At 38.9% G+C, this 18765-nt stretch overlaps 1 protein-coding gene across 2 annotated transcripts in view; it reads right to left on the reverse strand.

Annotated features, from left to right (window-relative positions):
- The window catches only part of FRMD1 (FERM domain containing 1), a 52821-nt gene that overhangs the window by 25860 nt on the left and 8196 nt on the right, over positions 1-18765 (reverse strand). For both annotated transcript variants that reach the window (XM_032215074.1, XM_032215075.1), the window contains 3 exons: positions 12139-12338; positions 4597-4687; positions 941-1020 (listed from right to left, as the gene is read on the reverse strand). In XM_032215074.1, the coding sequence (XP_032070965.1) occupies positions 941-1020; positions 4597-4687; positions 12139-12234 (267 nt within the window). In that variant the 5' untranslated portion in view covers positions 12235-12338. The remainder of the gene's footprint in view (positions 1-940; positions 1021-4596; positions 4688-12138; positions 12339-18765) is intronic.

Below are 18765 nucleotides of genomic sequence, written 5' to 3' on the forward strand. Positions count from 1 at the left end.
TTGCAAACATGAGCATGAGCATTAAATATTGGGACAAAAACAAGCCATAGTATTTTTGGATCAGTTTCCCATTGAATGACATATTTCCTCAACAATCACCAACGTACATTTATATACCATAGGGCTTAATTCTGACTAGATAGGCAGTGTTGCATAGCAATTAGTGTTGGATTGGCTTTGGGAAGTTCCACATACAAGTCTACTTGTAACTAAATCCAGATACAAGGTACCCTACCTCAAGAAATTATTCTTGTAGGAAAAAAGGAGAAGGAAAAAATGCGACATACACACATGCATGCATAGAGAGCCATTTTGGTCTAGTGTTTAGAATGCAAGAGACCATGAATTCAAGTCTTGCCTTAACCATGAAAACCATCTTTGTGACTTTGGGACAATTTTTCTCTCTCTGTCCAACACAGGGTTGTTGTTGTTGTAATGAGGAGGAAAGTGTGTTGGATATGTTTTGCAAAAAATAACAAAGGCATAATATAAATACATATATACTATTGCCCAGGATCAAATACTTTGACCACCTAATGAGAAGGAAGGTCTAATGCTGGGAGCGATGGAGGGCAAAAGAAGATGACAACAGAGAATGAGGTGGCTGGATGGAGTCACTGAAGCAGTAGACGTGAGCTTAAATGGACTCCAGAGGATGGTAGAGGACAGGAAGGCCTGGAGAAACATTGTCCATTGGGTCGTGATGGGTCGGACATAACTTCTCAACCAACAACAACATTGCCCAAACAACTAAAGCATATGATCGCATTGTTAGAATTTTAGAATGCTCCAAGAGAAGAAAAATCATTGGAGCAGACAAATGTATGTGGACTATAAAACTGACATTGGACCCAAGTTATAATTAGTTTTAGTTCAATCAAATGCAGCGATACAACAGAGAAAAGAGTTGAATGTTACAAATACACACTGAAGGACTTACTCTGCTTCCTTCTTTCTTCCACTCCTTTACAAAATATTTACAAAGTTTCTGCTCCAGATCAATAAATACATATTCATTATCTAAAAAGGAGAGAGAATAAATGTTAGCAGGAACACCTGAAATTATTTAAATGCTCATGATTTTAAATATAGAGAATTTTATGAAATACAGTTTTTGCAAGCCAACCAGATTAATAATATTATTTGACATACATTGTAAGTTTACCATACGCATATACTGTATATATTAAAATTCATTTTACATAGCCATCCGCCTTCCTACCAGCTTTTTCCTAGCATAAATATCACTATAAGGTGAAACTCTGTATTGTATTAAGATGGTATATTCCAAATTATAATTTTCCAGCTACATACAAAGATACAGGAAGCCACAGCAGTTACAGGCTCAATATTACACAACTAGTTTCATCAGGTAGCTGATGATTTATCAGTACCACAATCATTTGGAGGGTTGCCGTGGGTTAGGATGTGGCTATAATAATCTTACTTTAATCTCTCTCCATTTCACTGCTAAGAAAAGTTGATATTTCCTAGGGACAAATCTCCCTTTGGTATTAACCAGGAATTTTGCCTACAATTAGTTCATGAAAACAACATTTTCAGAACTGAAAAAAGGAAGAACTACTCCCCTTAAACTCTTTTTGCAAGGATCTCATTAATTATCAGCCTGCTTCCCAGCTGAAGTTGTTCAGATCTAGGGGGAAACTCCATTCACTTTATGTGGGTAATATGACATGGTAAACCCTTCCTTCCTTCCTTCCTTCCTTCCTTCTTTCCTGTGGTGGGATTCAAATTTTTTTTACTACCGGTTCTGTGGGCGTGGCTTGGTGGCATGGCTTGATGGGCATGGCAGGGGAAGGAAACTGTAAAATCCCCATTCCCTCCCTATCAGCTGGGACTTGGGAGACAGAGAATAGATGGGGATGGGGCCACTCAGAGGTGATATTTACCGGTTTCTCCAAACTACTCAAATTTCCGCTACCGGTTCTCCAGAACTGGTCAGAACCTGCTGAATACCACCTCCCCTTCCTTCTCTTCCTCTCCCTCCCTCCCTGAACTAGCCTTGTGGGTTCCACCTGGGAGATTAGCTCCCGTTTTGTTAAGAATTGGCCTTTGAGACTATTTTGTACCTAAAGAGGAATTCAGGTGTTTAATTGCTTGGGTGGGGGAAGGATTGGGAAGACCAAACATAAGAGCCAAGCAGGATTTCTTTGCACCAAAAGTCAAACTTTGTGACTCACTAAGCCATTTTGAAATTTCTGTAAACACCAAGTGACCTGCCTGCCCTTCTCTGCCACGTGACCCCCCTCCTTTTACTCCTCCATCCCCAACCTGCCTCCAGTCTCACCCTGTAGTTGCCGCGTGCAGGAATGCAACCTTACATTCCAACTCTAATGAGGTTAATGTTGTCAAAATGCCAACTTGCAGGGTAATCCTCCAGCTACAAAACCCCCACTGCTCAACTATCCCCCCCACCTTTCACAAGAAAAGCAGTGTGCAAGAATGTGTATTTCCAAGATTAAAGATAAAGTTTAGAGATCCTTGTCATGTGCTTATTTCCAAGATTAAAGATAAAGTTTAGAGATCCTTGTCATGTGCTTAGGTTTCCTTCTCTTTGGCGGAGAGGAGGGGAGATATGTTCTCCTGAAAAAAATGACACCTGAATGCTCATTTAATTAAGCTGGCCTGTTTGGCAGATGGGGGGGGGGGAGTGAGAAAACAGGCCTGCAAATAACTGCAAGTGTAATCCTGCTGAAAACATCCATCTTCAACAAAATGACACAAGGGGGGGGGGGAGGTTTGATTCCTGTTCATGGCGTGGCCACAACCATAAATGACAGCTCCATCCATTCTCTTTCCAACCAAGTCTGATGAACATGGGTGGTTATAATCTCCCATCATTCTTCTGACCAAAAAAGGAGGGCCAGGGCAGAAATCAGACTAGGGTAAAAGTAAATCCTTTCAAAATAATAATGAGCAAGAAAGCAGGAAAGCCTCTTTGGAGGTCATGTCTAAACCCCATTGATTCAGTGTGACTGGACAGCGCAGATTTGGGAGAAAAGCTGATTTAAAAAATGCATGTGACCTCTTGGGAGACCACAAATGTAATTCTGAAGTGTGTAATTCTCATTTTAAATGACAGGTGGATAACAAGTTTCATCCAGAAAAACTCTCATTTTAGTCTAGGATTGTGTCTAGTGGGCAAGGTTCAAACTGTCACGTATATAGGTACTTTTGCATTATATTCACCTGTGCAAAAATCTCTATCTTTGAACCCAGAGAATTCATATTGAAATGTGAACCAGGGAGGAAATAATGTATTTTGAGGGACGAATCCTGAGCCTCCTGCTTAACGTATTAATTTCTACAGTGAATAAAATATGTCAAAGGATTATTATGTTCTTACTGATGCTAAATGAATTGGGATAAAGAAAAAAGTTAAACAATTGATAATCATTATCTTGGGCCAAAAGAAATAAATTTAATAGAGATTATTAACACATAAAGATTAGGTCATCACTCTAGAACAGTGTTTCTCAACCTTGGCCACTTGAAGATGTCCGGACTTCAACTCCCAGAATTCCCCAGCCAGCATTCGTTGGCTGGGGATTTCTGGGAGTTGAAGTCCGGACATCTTCAAGTGGCCAAGGTTGAGAAACATTGCTCTAGAAAGTCTAGTCTCAAATATTTTTGGACAAAGCAAATGGACCAGATCCATTCATGGTAGGCTTTCATCCCAGGTATGGAAATGTTTGAGTTTCCATACAAAGCCCCTGCTACTGGATCATTGATTTCAATGGATAAAAAACCCCAATGGATTTTCCCCTCCTCCCAGGGACATCAATTATACAGAGAAGAAATCAGAGGTCATTGGCGATGCTGACTGGAGTTGATTGAAGCCATAACTTTGAAGCGTACCAAACTGTCTACAGCTGACATGCAAAACCCGAGAGTGCTCATTTTTACCTCAGGAATACTTCACCATTATATTTTGAGGGATACCTTTTTTTAAAAAAAAAATCACAATAATACTCTGACATCTAAGAGAGGAAATACTGATATAATGAATGAATATTTGTGAAGAGAAAACAAATTCCACACAACAGTCCACCCGGTGTCTACAAAATACTGGCGGAACCAGACATCCAAACACCAAGGGTCAGTTTTCTCTTATAGAATCTCTTTTTGAATTATATCACATGCAAATATTCCCAGGGTATCAAGGTGACGAGGATTAGCTACAAAAATGCTGTTTAATATGTTGGAATGATTTGTAAGCCTTTCCCATGGCATAATTTAATAAAGTTCAAAGTCCTTCAGATTTTTGTAGAAACAACATTCTTTGTAAGTTATGAAAGAAACTGACTTTGTGATGACTTTGCAAATAGCCAGCCTTGTTACACAAACAATACTTTAAATTCTACCTAGAGGTGAAAAGAAAAGTTGGCAGAAAGAACAGCTGAAGGTAGGAAACGAGAGGGAGAAAGAAAGAAAGAGAAATAAGTGCAAATAAAGTGACCCCTCCTTTATCATATATTCACAGGTCAGGGATGGAAGGGCATTGAGATGTCTTTCATGCCCACTTAAATCTCTCTTAGTTCAGGCTATGGATATCTGTCAAATAATTGATCTTACTTTTTACAACGCTGATGCCAAAAAAGTGAGGGTCTTTAATTTTCAGTACATCACAAACTTGGTCAAAGAGTTCCTGTCCTGTGGCTTTTACCTGCAACAGAAAAATAGTATTCAAGCAGTTTAGAGTAGGGTATTTCAAATCCATCACCACTATGAACTCCTTTGCATTATGGCATTACGGATATGATTGGAACACACGGCTACAGAGTAAAGTTACGGATTATATTGAAGCATTTGTGGTAGGATTCCAGTGTAATTATTATTATGAATTATGTTTCACTCTAATAAAATGATTTAAATTAGCTTAATACAATATTAATTTCTAAACATTTTAGCAATGAATCATGGTATTACTACCTAGTAAAACAATGATGCACAGTATTGTGTGATATCCTGCTTTGCTGTTGTACACCTGAAGGACAGGACAAACAGTGGGCATTGTATATATCAGAACACTATGAGCTACTGCTTTGGTTCACACAATACACTAAGCCAAAATGTGATTTGCTTAGTTTGGATTAATTTGTTCTATGAGTCTAATCATCTACGAGCTGAGTATAAGTAATCAATTAATATTATAATGATTTAACATTTCAGAACTTTTATGTTCTTCACTAAGAGTTATAAGTGATTCAGGTATGAAATGACACATAGACTATGTTCATTTGGCACTGAATTATCTGATTCTCTGTTGGAGTAAAAATGCCCTGCATCAAGAGTGCTTGATCAAAGATATCCCAATCAAATTAAGACTGCCCATGTTTGATGAACTTCCAGATACAGTGAGATGACTAAGAGACTATCATATCTTCCTGCATTGCTTCCCAGGTTAAACATAGAGAAATTATTTTATTGCAAACAATGAAGAAGTCTTATGGAATACTGCAGGAAATCTGACTACTCCACATCCTACTCCAGATCTGCCTACACCAGATATCGTGCCCTACATATATACATCAGCCCAAGATTGAAATCCTAAGCTTTTTCACTCTGCCATTTCAAATTAATAGACTTTGAACATTGTTTTCTAAGGCATCTCTTTCATTTTTATACAATGGTTCAACATGGCCTGAGCATTGCTGATTCTTGCCTCAGTAGATCCATACCCTACAAATCCAGGGGTAAGTATTTAAAAGGGTTTTAATTACTTAATTGGCCAAGGTGGCATGGGCTTTAGGTCTAGAAATTATCTGCAGGTGACAGTTTAACAATAGCATTTATATTTGTATACAACTTCAGAATACACTCTAAGTAGTTTACAGACTCAACATATTGCCCCCAACAATCTGGATCTTCTTTTACCTAGGTTACCCATTCTTGCTTTCCAATAATTTCTGTTTTATATTTAATGTATGGCAAATCATGGCCTTGATTTGAAACCAACAAGTCAGGGTTTGAAATTGAAGCTTGTTCTAATTGTATGTTACTCTTATGTCTGAATTAACACACTTTTCCTTTTGACTAGACCTCAGCTCCATCTCATCTTTGTATCTGCTCCACCACAAGAATACAAAATCATACAGATGGAAGTGAAGCTTTGCTTCTATAGATGGAAAACAAAACAACCAAACAATGGAAAACTATGCCTGTTAAACACACCATATTTTCAAAGCTATGGAAAAGAGAATCCAGCCATATCTTAATTCTCATCCTATACTCAATGATGCTGGGAGGAAAAATGGGGAAGGAATGATCATTCCTAATTGTGAACAATTACAGAAATGGCTAAATATCAGTATTTACCCCAAAGGGAGATAATCCATTGTTCCAAAAGGGAAAAAACTGGTCTGCTTCCATTATCATATTCTCAACAATTCTAAAATGAAACTCCCATTTTAAGGAGAAATTATACAGGGGAAAGCCTTTTAGGTAAATAAAGCAAGACATTCCAGAAATCAAAAGGAAATACTACATTCAGTACTATGCATCAGCATATCTACTGTTTTTCTTCACAATTTATACGGAGACTACTATATCCACAAACAAGATTATCTACCAGAAATGCAATGCAATTTAAAAGCCCTTCCATTTCTCTTGAAAAATGGATATAGCCCACCCCAATACTGCATATTGTTTCTCTTAAAAGCTATTTAAGTACCATATTTTTCAGAATATGACTCAAAAAAGAGGGTGAAAATCTGTGTGGATCTTATATACCGAATACAGCATTTTTTGGCCTCCCGAAACCCTGCCCCCTCCACCAAAATGGTCGTGTGTAGCCTTTAGGGGGTTTCCAGAGGGCTCCTGGGGGCTGGGGAGAGCAAAAATGAGTGGAAAACAGGCAGTTTTTTGCTCATTTTTGCCCCCCCCCCAGGAACATTCTACAAGGCCCCTAAAAACTATTCATGCTCTTTGACCAAAACGGGGCTGTTTTCACCAAAAATGGGCCATTTTTGGCAGAGTGCAGAAACTTTTTAAAAAAATTTGCCTCTTCAATTCTTGGTGCATCTTATACTCCGGTGCGTCTTATACTCCGAAAAATATGATATGACAGTTGTGTGCTGTTCTTCCACCCTGTTTCTCCAGGGTAGTTTATCATTTTCATGGCTCTAGCCAAGGTGATACTGAAAAGCATCCAGAAAAAGCAAATTTGATTCAGACAAATGTGAAGAAAAGGATCTTGGACAATTTCTGAAAAATCATTTTGAAACCATCATATAATTTAGGTGTGTCAAATTGGATTTCTTCAAGGACCCAATCAGTATAGTAGTTTCCTTTGTGGGCTGGCAGGGGGAACAAAACGGGGCACAGGAGGCCACATGAGGCCACATGCATCCCTTTTTCAGCCTGGATAGCCTCTTACAGCACTCTGCCGGCCAAAATGGGGCATGGGAAACCTCACATTTTGGCTGCCAGAGGTACCGCAAGCTGGTCTTTTGCTATTTCCAGGCCGGCCCAGCAGGCCAGATTTAAGCACCCCATGGACTGGATCCACCCCGACCCTGATATAATCTAACCTCAGGGAAAGATAGAAACTTGAATATCACTACATTAAAACAAAACAGTAGAATTTCATGCATCAGCAGGGAAGTAAAAGTAAATAGGACCTTTTGCAAAATCAGGAAAAAGAAGAGGAATTTTAGGAATAAGGTCCTCTGGCATCCTGAACCTCGTCATTTATCCTCCTTGCCCGGAATATCACAAGCATTAATTAATATTTGCTCAGAGGAGAAGAAGACCGGTTATTCCATTTTCATTTCTAACAACTTTAGGAGATCTCCAACAAGAATGTCAAATTCTTGTGAACTGAGGTGACTATTTATTTATCAGATTTCTAGGTTGCCCTAATCTGCTATAAACCTGGGTGACTTACAAAATGCAACAATAAAAAACAAAGTAAAAATTAAGAATGAGATCATGAAAAAGGAAAGTCAGCAAAATCTACTATAGCAACATAGATTGTAATATATTGTTAAAAATGTATTATAGCAAAAGATATTAATTGACCAGTGGAATGCCTTGCCTGAAGAAGTTGTGGGTGCCGCATCGCTGGAGGCTTTTAAGAACAGACTGCACAATAATTTGTCTGGAATGGTTTAGGGCAGTGATGGCGAACCTTTTGTGGCTTGTGTGCTAAAAGATGGGGGAGCGCAGGGGGGGTCGTGTGTGGGCATGCCACACCCATAATGCTATGTGCCCGATCCTAGGGCATATGCATGCACACCAGTGCTCCTCCCCATTTTTGGTGTGCCTTTTTTGCCCTCCCCAGGCTTCAGAGGCTTTATAGGAGCCTGGGGAGGGTGAAAACAGCCTCCCGTGCTCCCCCTGGAGGCCCTCCAGAGGCTTCAGGAGCTTTCCCGAAGCCTCTCGAGCACGAAAAATTGGTCCTATGGGCAAACCGGAGGTTCGGGGACGGACTTCCGGTTTGCTCATAAGACCGGTTTTAGCCTTCTGGAGCCTTGAGGGGCCTTCAGGAGGCTTCCCTGAAGGCTCCAGATGGCAAAAAAATGACCTTACAAACAAACCAGAAGTCACTTTCAGTTTGTCCGTAAGTCCAGGTTTTTGCGCTCTGGAGGCTTCAAGGAAGCCTCCAAAGGGTGAAAAATGGCCTCAAAAGAAGGCCAAAGTCAGCTGGCCAGCACAAGCGTTCCATAGGTTCGCCATCACAGGTTTAGGGTCTCCTGCCTGAGCAGGGGGTTGGATTAGAAGATCTCCAAGGTCCCTTCCAACTCTATTATTCTATGTTCTAAAACACACATATACACACAGAGAGAGACCTGAGCAAAGATAAAAAAAGCACTGGTCTGTAACTCTTCAAAGCAACTGCATCTTTACCAGGATCTCATGACTGCTTCTCACAACTGTTGCATGATTCCATTAAAAAGTACAGATACTTTAATTGGTTCAGACATATACTAAAAATAAGCCCTAACATTCCAAAATAGAATCTCTTTGGTTGCAAACTGATTTAGTCATGACCCGAATCTAATTTTGGAAATTTGGGTGCTTACAAAAAAAAAAAATGGTGTGAAAGGGGAAATCGGCTGTGAAAAAAAAAGTGAATTTTTTGGTCAGAACCAAATTTGGTCATGGTCTGAAGTATTCGTGACCAGAGGTTCTACTATATTTGGAATAATCATCCAGTCAATTAGGAAGAACTAAATTTCAGACTTCCTGGATATAGTTGGACTTGATTTAAACTGGTGGTCTACAAGGAATTACTCCAAGTGAAAGTCAGAACAAGACTGGTGATTAAAGTCTGCTTATATTTTCAGTTTTAAGTTTCAAATGACTTCTAGTTACTACTAGTAATACTGGTGATTACAAATAATTGAAGGTAATGTGAGCTACTCTGATCTCTATATAAAGGTCCATTCTGAAGTCTTATGAAAGACATTGTCCTTGACATATGACCACAATTGATCCCAAAATTCCTGTTGTTAAGTGCAACATTTGTTAGGTGAGTTTTGCCCCATGTTATTATCTTTCTTGCCAGTTGTTAAGTGAATCATTGCAATTGATAAGTTAGTAACCCGGTTGTTAAGTGAATTTGGATTCCACATTGACTTTGCTTGTCAAAAGGTTGCAAAAGGGGATCACAGGACCTTGGGACACAGCAGTGGTCATAAGTATCAACCAATTGTCAAGCATTTGAATTTTGATCATGTGACTATGGGGATCGTGCAAAGGTCATAACTGTGAAAAACGGTCATAAGTCACTTTTTTCACTGCCGTTTTAACTTTGAATAATCAATAAATGAATTTTGTAAGATGAGAACTACCTGTACTATGGAAATAATAGGAAATTTGAATATTTTAAGGATGATTCCATTAAATAGATTTTTTATTTTTAGGGAACAATTTTATAAGAACATTTTGCTTATAATATATTGTAACTACTGAAAGAGATAATTTGAAAGCAGAAAAGTTTAATATGAAGCAAGCTATAAAAGACAAAGTGGCCATAATTTTTTAAAAAAATCTTATTTTAAACTGGAGGGAACCATAATTTGACTTTCTAACATTCTATATGATAAGTCACGATATAGACCTATATCCCCCATGAAGAAATAAAATCCTCCTATCTAAACAGAATGAATGTATAGGAATATGAATGCAACACTTGTATGCAACTCAATAAAGCAACCATGTCTTTTTTCAAAATCAAAAAGATACTGTGGAGAGGCTGCTTTAGCAACCATGAAATCCTGAAATAAGACATTCCTGAAATTCATCTATGGAAGAGCATCAGTAAGGGACATCATATTAGAAGCAGAAATCCACTCTAGGTTAGAGGTGGGTTGCTGTCGGTTCTGCCTGGATTGGCTAAACCGCTAGTAGTGGCGGTGGGAAGCTCCGCTCAGCCGCCAGGACGCTTCTGCGCATGTGCAGAAGCATTGCACGTGTGAGGGGTGTGCGCCCAAACTGGTAGTAAAGAAATTGGCAACCCACCTCTGCTCTAGATAATTTCCTATGGGTGATCTGACTGCCCCCACTCCTCAGAAAACAGCACGATGAGCTCTATACAGAATCTAGACTTCAAACAGGCTTAATATTTGTTGTGGTATTCAGTCACAAAGCTAAGTTGAAGAACTCTGTTTATAAAGTACAAGCTGAATCTAGTAAAGGTTAATATTATTAATAATAAGGGTTATTAGTATTATTACAAATTCACAAAGGTTATGAACTCATTGTCATCCATGGCAATTTGCTGAATAAGAAATGTATATACAAAGTTAGACCACCCTTCCAGAGATAATGGCTTTGCACTCTTCTTTTCTACTACACAGCCATTATTCAAAGTGGGTCCATTTTGATGAACTTTAATTCAGTTTTTTAAGTGCAGCAATTTGAGGAAGGATGAGATAAATAGTAGAATAACAAAGTATGGGAAATTGATAATAAAATGATGGTACAAGAGAGACAAGAAAAATAAGCCAGCTAGAGTTTGGTTTATGATAAGGGGCTCTATATATGATAGAAGTAAGTAAGTAAGTAAGTGCTAGATCAGTTCTCCTCAGGATGTGCATTATAACACATAAACATCAAAAGAGAAAAAACTACTTTGAATATCCAGCATTAAAAAGGGTAATAAAAATTATGGTATTTAGAAGCAAGCAGACACAAATGTATGAAACCACATAAACAGATGAGCTGCAAAGACATTAAGAAATTCAACAACATTTATGTTGTTTTTTAAAATACTTTTTGAAGGGCCATGTTATTCAAAACCAAAGTGGGAGAATGAATTATAGTCCTTTGACAATTTACTCTGAACACACAACTCCATGGTTTATCTTCCCAGATGATTTTAAAGTGCTCAGTAAGCTTCCCATTCTTTTCTTTCTTTGATACTTTTCTCTTCAGTGATAGAACAGATTAAAAAAGAAAGAAATAGACGGGTCTATGCATGACTAGAAATAGAAAATACACATTTTGAATCAGACAGCTAAGGGGAATCTACCAAAACAGGTGTATCTTGCACTTAAAAAAAAACTACATGTAAATCCTGAGAGAAGTTTAACTTCAGTGATAACATTTTTTATTAAAATACAGATCTTTAAACACATGAAAAAACTGGGCATTCAAACCTGCAACACTATAGAGATACATAATTCTATTGATATCTCCAATAGACGTCATAGATTCCAAATTACTTCATTCTCTACCTTACTACCTGCAGTACTTTTCAACTTTTATTTTCCTACAAGGAAAAATTCTGAGAATATAATGCTACATAATTTTGTTGGAAGATATACAGAATAATAAAACTTGCAAAGTATGATTCCCCAGGTCCACCATGTTGAAAAATTAACACAATGAAATCAACAGTCTCAAAGGAAAAACTTTTTTAGAGTTCTAACACTACAAAAACATCAAACAAATATGAAAAGAAGTTTCAGGGGAAAAAAAGATCCAACTTATGCTAATATGGTTCTATTTTTAAAAGAGACTTATTTTTCAGTTTACAAGCTTTTTTTCTTCTTTTTCAAATTGCAAATCCACGGAACCTCTAGTTTATTCCTTACACTTTCTAAATAACACAGGTACCTTATCTGTGTTATTCATAAGGATTTCCGAAACAAGCTTAGATACACTTACCCCGACAGTCAAACTGAGCTGGTCTCGATCTGGCAGAAGGACGCAGACATTCCTAAAATCCAAAGGCATCTTCTTTGGTAATAGCTGTTTGCTCATTGCAGAACTGGTTGTAAACTTCTCATACCGCTCCGTCAAGTAACAACACCGCAATCAGAGCCTTGGGAATCAAGCCAACTTTGCTCGGATTCTTTTTCCCCAACCTGAGGAATAAAAATCCTTAGAATGAAAAGGTTGGATGATTTTGTAGCAAGAAGCCTATACATTAAACAAGGATTCTTCGGAGAAGCAGCTCTAACCACCAAACATCCCTGAGCTCTGGCATAGTTATAACTAATCTTCTCATTAGTCAGCTCTTTTACTGATTAGCAGCTGGTTACGTTACACAGTAGGTGGAGACACTAACCAGCCGGGAAATTTATCCCAGGGAGGCCCAGAAAAGTGCCATCCACATGCTTGCATTCCCTTCTTTTGAATCAGCTACTTTATCCTGTGTGCCAAGAATCTTAATCCAGAATTACTGGTGGTTGATTTTATTTTTTCGCTCACACTTCCCTATGTGATACTCAGCTTTTAGAAAGCAAAGTCCTGAGTCATTGGGAAGAAAGAGAGAAAGCAGCGTAAGGGGCAATAAGAATAATGGGGAAAAAAATTACTTAGACCGTTGGACCTGAAATTACAAAGTCATTAGTAAATACCATTAAAGGTGACTCAGAAGAGGGAGCAATCATGTAGGTTTTTAAGTATTATTGGAAGTATGTGGGTAAGTTTTTCTTTGTAATCTACCGTAGCATCTGATTTCATTGGAACAGAGGGAAATGAGACATGCAGTAGAAATGTACGTAATATGGCACCATTTATTAGTATCTCTTTCTAAGTAGGCAGTGCCTCTACAGATGGCAGTATTTAAGCAGGGATAAGTTAATCCTTCAATATGAGAGCACCTAATCAGTGTTTCTCAACCTTTTAAGACACGTGGACTTCAACTCCCAGAATTCTCCAGCCAGCATGGCTGGCTGGAGATTTATGGTAGCTGGAAGTCCATTTATCTTCAAATTGCCAAGGTTGAGAAACACTGATGCTGTTGGATAGATGAGCAAAAGAGTGCATTGTAACCAATGAAAGGGACTGGGGGACAGATCCATATTTTCTGTTTGGAAATAGTTAAGACTCTTTCATTGTTAAAAGTGTCCTGGAACTTCTGCACTGATAATTGTTGCTCCATTGTTGCTCCATTCTATCTAGTCAATAATTCTTGATTTGCAACACACTAACAGAAATATATTGGATCCACTTTCTATAGTACGTGTCAACTTCATATCCGAAATGGAAATTAATGGGTTTTTTCTTCCATTTTTCCACTTTATAAAGACACTAGATAACAATGTCTATTTTCTCCTTTGACCTTTAAAATTTGTCTGGAACCCCAGTGTGTTCTATCAGACAAGATTAAATAATTCATATTTTATATTTTAATTCTGCAGAATATAAATTACATACTGATATTTTATAGTTGATTTCTATGTTCCATGCTTCAGTTCTAGTTTCGATGAATTTAATAATATGATGAGGAAAACAGCAGGATATTGAATTAACTGAGCCAATTCAGAATTTATGCCAATAGGTAAAAATCCCTTTCATGAATTTATTAAGCAATTATCGTTTTAAGATGTGCAGTGAATATGTTAACTGTCTTGGAGTTCTTATTTCACATGACTGTGACAGATAATCACTTTAAATATAAATTAAAAATAAAATCTCTTTGGATTTAAGTACATGGCAATCTTCAAATCTTATCCTTTGGAGCAAGATTGATACTCATACCATGAATGGTTTAGAATATTATATATTTTACCTAGTTTTGAATGAATCTTGGTTGAACTCAGAAAGTGTGGTTACCCCAAATTTAACCAGTGAACTCCCATCCACCCAAATTGAAAGTGGGGTCCAAAAAACTCAGTACAGGAACTTGAGAGTGCATCCTCTCATCCAGTTCAGGATCCAACAACAGCATGCATGGCTGATATCATCCAACATCTGTTAAAATACCTTAAGCAGAAGTACACCTTTAGTTGGCTTCTAAATCTAATTTAAAGTGACAGACTTGAAAGATTAGTATTGTGGAAGACTGACATAGTTCAAGAAATTGTCTCTGTTGATTCCAAGGTTTCAAGTTAGGTACTAGTTCTCTTTAAAAATGTGCTGATGACCAACAAATGACCCTTAAGCACATCTCCTCTGTTAACCATCTGATGTACTTTCCCTGCAAAGCTGAGGTCAGCTCAGGCCAGAAAAAAGAGATAACCTTGATGAGTATCATTTAGTTTCCAGATAAACTTGCAGCTAAGATCATCAGTCCAAACCTGCCTGTAGTATATCAATGGTTCCTAAATGATGGATTAGGTTTCCAAACAAGATAGTTTCTGGAATGCATGAATGATAACTAGCATGCAAAGTTAAACCAAGAGGCATTTCCTCTGAAGTCTCAAAATAACTCTCTGTCCACTCACCCCAAAATGCCAAACTCCAAATCAAACAAACAACCAAAAGAACTTGGCATCTCTTGCTCTAAAAATATTGAAAAATAGGTAATTTCAGAGGGAAAACAGCATTTAAAAGTTCCCACGTTTTTCTTCTTTTGGATGCCGTTGAAAGCATCATTCTGGTTCTGATATTTAAAAGGAAAGATGCTGGATTGAAGAGATGTTTTTTTTTTAAATGCATTTCAGGTGGATGAGTTAACAGTTCTCAAATGTTCTGTTTCAGACATCCTCTAACAGTTCAGCACTAGAAGTTGAACGAAGTTGTATGGGCAAACAATCCTATCAGTCATTTCAAGAACCATAGTTGCACAATAGGCATTAATAATCAGTAGTGATGATAGTATGATGTATATATAGTATGCAGTAGTGATATGATGACAAGCTGGAAGAACAGATTAATAATCAATAACTCTGACTGCTGAGCCAGCTTGCTGCATTATTAGGTCACTGGGCTAGTCCTGCCTTTGGCACAAAGCCAACTGGGTGACTTTGGACCAGTCATATCTTCACGGCTCTAGGAAAGAGGCGATGGCAAACCACTTCTGAAATCTTGCCAAGAAAACTGCCAAAATTGCAAGTCTTGTCCAGGCAGTTACTAGAAGTCAACATGCGCTCAGACAGCCCCTGCCATCCCCGCAAAAATTTAATCTTCGAGTAGTGTTCCTCAACCTTGGCAACTTGCAGATGTCTGGACTTCAACTCCCAGAATTCCCCAGCCAGCGAATGCTGGCTGGGGAATTCTGGGAGTTGAAGTCCGGACATCTTCAAGTTGCCAAGGTTGAGAAACACTGTCTTAGAGGATATAGAAATATTTCACCATATGACCATCCAGTCAGAAACATCTCCATTTATTAACGGAGCAACAGCAGACTTTACTTACTTACTTATTTTATGTTGCTACCCTATTTGCCATGGTGACTCAAAGCGGCTTACATAATTTAAAACACATTAAAAAAACAACAAAACTAATGAAAGAATCAGATAATATAAAATCACCCCCCTCCATTCTCCCCTGCCCAGTGATAGCAGCATAATATAGGAGTATTTGTCCATTCTCTATATTAATAAAAAGGGAAGAAAACCATGATTTTTGTCAGCTGTAAAGAAGTGGGAAGAGGAACACTTAGATGTTAATCTAGTGGGCAACTATCCCTGAAAATACCGATAACATGGAAAGATGCTCAATAGGTTGGAAACAGAAGGGCCACAAGGCAAACAATAAAACCACAGTGCGAAATAATCATGCACAAAGTGCCAGCCATTCCTCTTCTAGGATATTCCTTTCCACCCCATTCCCATTTTACCTCCTTCTCATATCATGAAGCTGCATGAAATCTTTGACACACTCTAGATCACGGGTGTCAAACTTGCAGTGTCACATTGCCATCAAGTGACGTATCGTGACATGTGGCCTGTGCATGGTGCATCCGGCCCATGGGCCACCAGTTTGACACTCTGTTCTCAATTATTCTACACCTATAAACTTGGGGAGTTAACCTGAATTTATCACTATCTTCTTTTGTGAGTGGATATACAAAAATGAAGTCTTTGTTATCTAAATTCAGTACAGATGATAGATCGATTGATAAAATATATATGGTAGGTTGGTAGAATAGAATAGAATAGAATTTTATTATTTGTATGCCGCCCTTCTCCAGGAGGACTCAGGGTGGCAAACAATTCAAGGGGGAAAAAGGGGAACATAAAAAACAAAATACAAATAATAAAAGTAAACAACAGTCACACAACCATACATGTCGAGAGGGGAGGGAACTCATCACCCCCAGGCCTGCCGGCAAAGCCAGGTTTTGACGGCTTTTCGGAAGGCCTGGAGAGAGGTGAGGGTCCAAATCCCTGCGGGGAGCTCATTCCAGAGGGCCGGAGCTGCCACAGAGAAGGCCCTCCCCCGGGTAATAGTCAGGTGGCATTGGCTGGTAGATGGCACCCGGAGGCGGCCAACCCTGTGAGATCTAATGGGTCTGTGGGAGGTAATTGGCAGCAGGCGGTCTCTCAAGTACCCAGATCCAATACATTGAAGGGCTTTATAAGTTACGACAAGCACCTTGAAGCGTATCCGGAGACTGATCGGTAACCAGTGCAGCTCGCGGAGGATAGGTGTAATGTGGGTGTACCGAGGTGCACCCACAATCGCTCGCGCGGCTGCGTTCTGGGCAAGTTGAAGTCTCCGAATACTCTTCAAGGGCTGCCCCATGTAGAGCGCATTGCAGTAGTCCAGTCTTGAGGTCACGAGGGCGTGAGTGACTGTTGCGAGCGCCTCCCGGTCCAGGTAGGGACGCAACTGGTGCACCAGGCGAACCTGGGCAAATGCCCCCCTGGTCACAGCCGACAAATGGTGTTCTAAAGTCAGCTGTGGATCCAGGAGGACCCCCAAGTTGCGAGCCCTGTCTGAGGGGTGTAGATTTTCACCCCCCAGCCTGAGTGATGGAATATTGACCAAGTTTTTGGGAGGGAAACACAACAGCCACTCGGTTTTGTCTGGATTGAGTACAAGCTTGTTAACCCCCATCCAGACCCTAACAGCCTCCAGGCACTGGCACATCATGTCAACCGCTTCACTGAGTTGGCACGGGGCGGACAGATACAGCTGTGTATCATCCGCATATTGATGGTGTTTTATCCCGTGCCGTCGAATGATCTCACCCAGTGGCTTCATGTAGGTATTAAATAGCAGGGGGGACAGGACCGAACCCTGAGGAAGCCCGTATTTCAGGGGCCTAGGGGTCAACCTCTCCTCCCCAACTAAGTAGGTAGGTAAGTAGATAGATAAGACAGACAGACAGACAAGACAAGACATAGATATATACAGATTATATATATATATATATATATATATATATATATATATATATATATATATATATATATGTATATACACACACACACACACACACACACACACACACACACATACATACATACATACATACATATACACACACATAGAGATTCGCACACCCACCCACACAGCGTGATATACAGTACTGATTTACTATACATATATAGGACTAATATACTGGATAACCACACCACAAAGTTTTGGGAGAGTACCATAATTGTGAACTAAGTGGAGGTGCATCCTGAAATCAACCCAAAATTTAGCAGTGAAGTGAGAGAAGATTCCTGTGATGAAGGGAAAAAAAGAGTTCTGGGATCATGATGATTGACACATGCTTATCCCAAGCATGTTTAAACTCAGTTAGTGATGACTGACCTACTACCTTTGCTGGAAGTTGATTCCAAGCTTTCACTACTCTTTCTGTGAAATAATACTTTCTAATATTACTTTTGAACTTCACTCTACAGATTATGCCTATGTTCTGAATTTTTTTAAAAAATCAGGAGATGCCAGTCAAAGCGACAGCATATATATAAGCAGAACATATGTATGTATGTATATGTGTGTGTGTGTGTGCGCGCATGTATGTATGTGTGTGTATATATACATATACATACATAAACACACACATATACATACATACACACACACATATACATACATATGTTCTGCTTTCCCTAATTTCCATATCTACATAAATATTGTTGCTTATGAAACAAATGGTTGATTGCATCACCTCCTCTAATAAATTATCAATTAAAATTCCTTCTGATGCACAACAAACCAGATATCTTTCAAAGCAATTGATTCTCATTAGAATTCAGTGCTTTATTTCAGTGAAGCTCCTGGGTTCAATTTCTGGGTTCAATTTCTTTCAGTTAAATCCGATTATGAAGGCAAGTCTGATTTATTAGATGACTGGCCCATCTAGTTGAATACTTGCACTTGTTCCAGGAGTTCAGAGAGGGCCTTTTCCCAGCCCTACCTGGAAGGCCAACAACAACAAAGGATTAAACCTGAGAAACGTGCATGTATCTTTGCCATGGAGCAAGCCACACCCAAACATCCCTCATTTGAGTCTTTGATAACAAGAGCCATGAACATGGTTACTGCTATGCTCCTGAAATACAATAGAGCATCAAAGGCTTAGGTTTATTGACCCATTAGTGTATACCAGAAGCCAAGTTTTTATTTTATTTTATCTATAGCACTGTTCAGTACAAAAGAGTC

Source organism: Thamnophis elegans, chromosome 4, assembly GCF_009769535.1.
Source record: "Thamnophis elegans isolate rThaEle1 chromosome 4, rThaEle1.pri, whole genome shotgun sequence".
NCBI classification, from domain to species: Eukaryota; Metazoa; Chordata; class Lepidosauria; order Squamata; family Colubridae; genus Thamnophis; species Thamnophis elegans.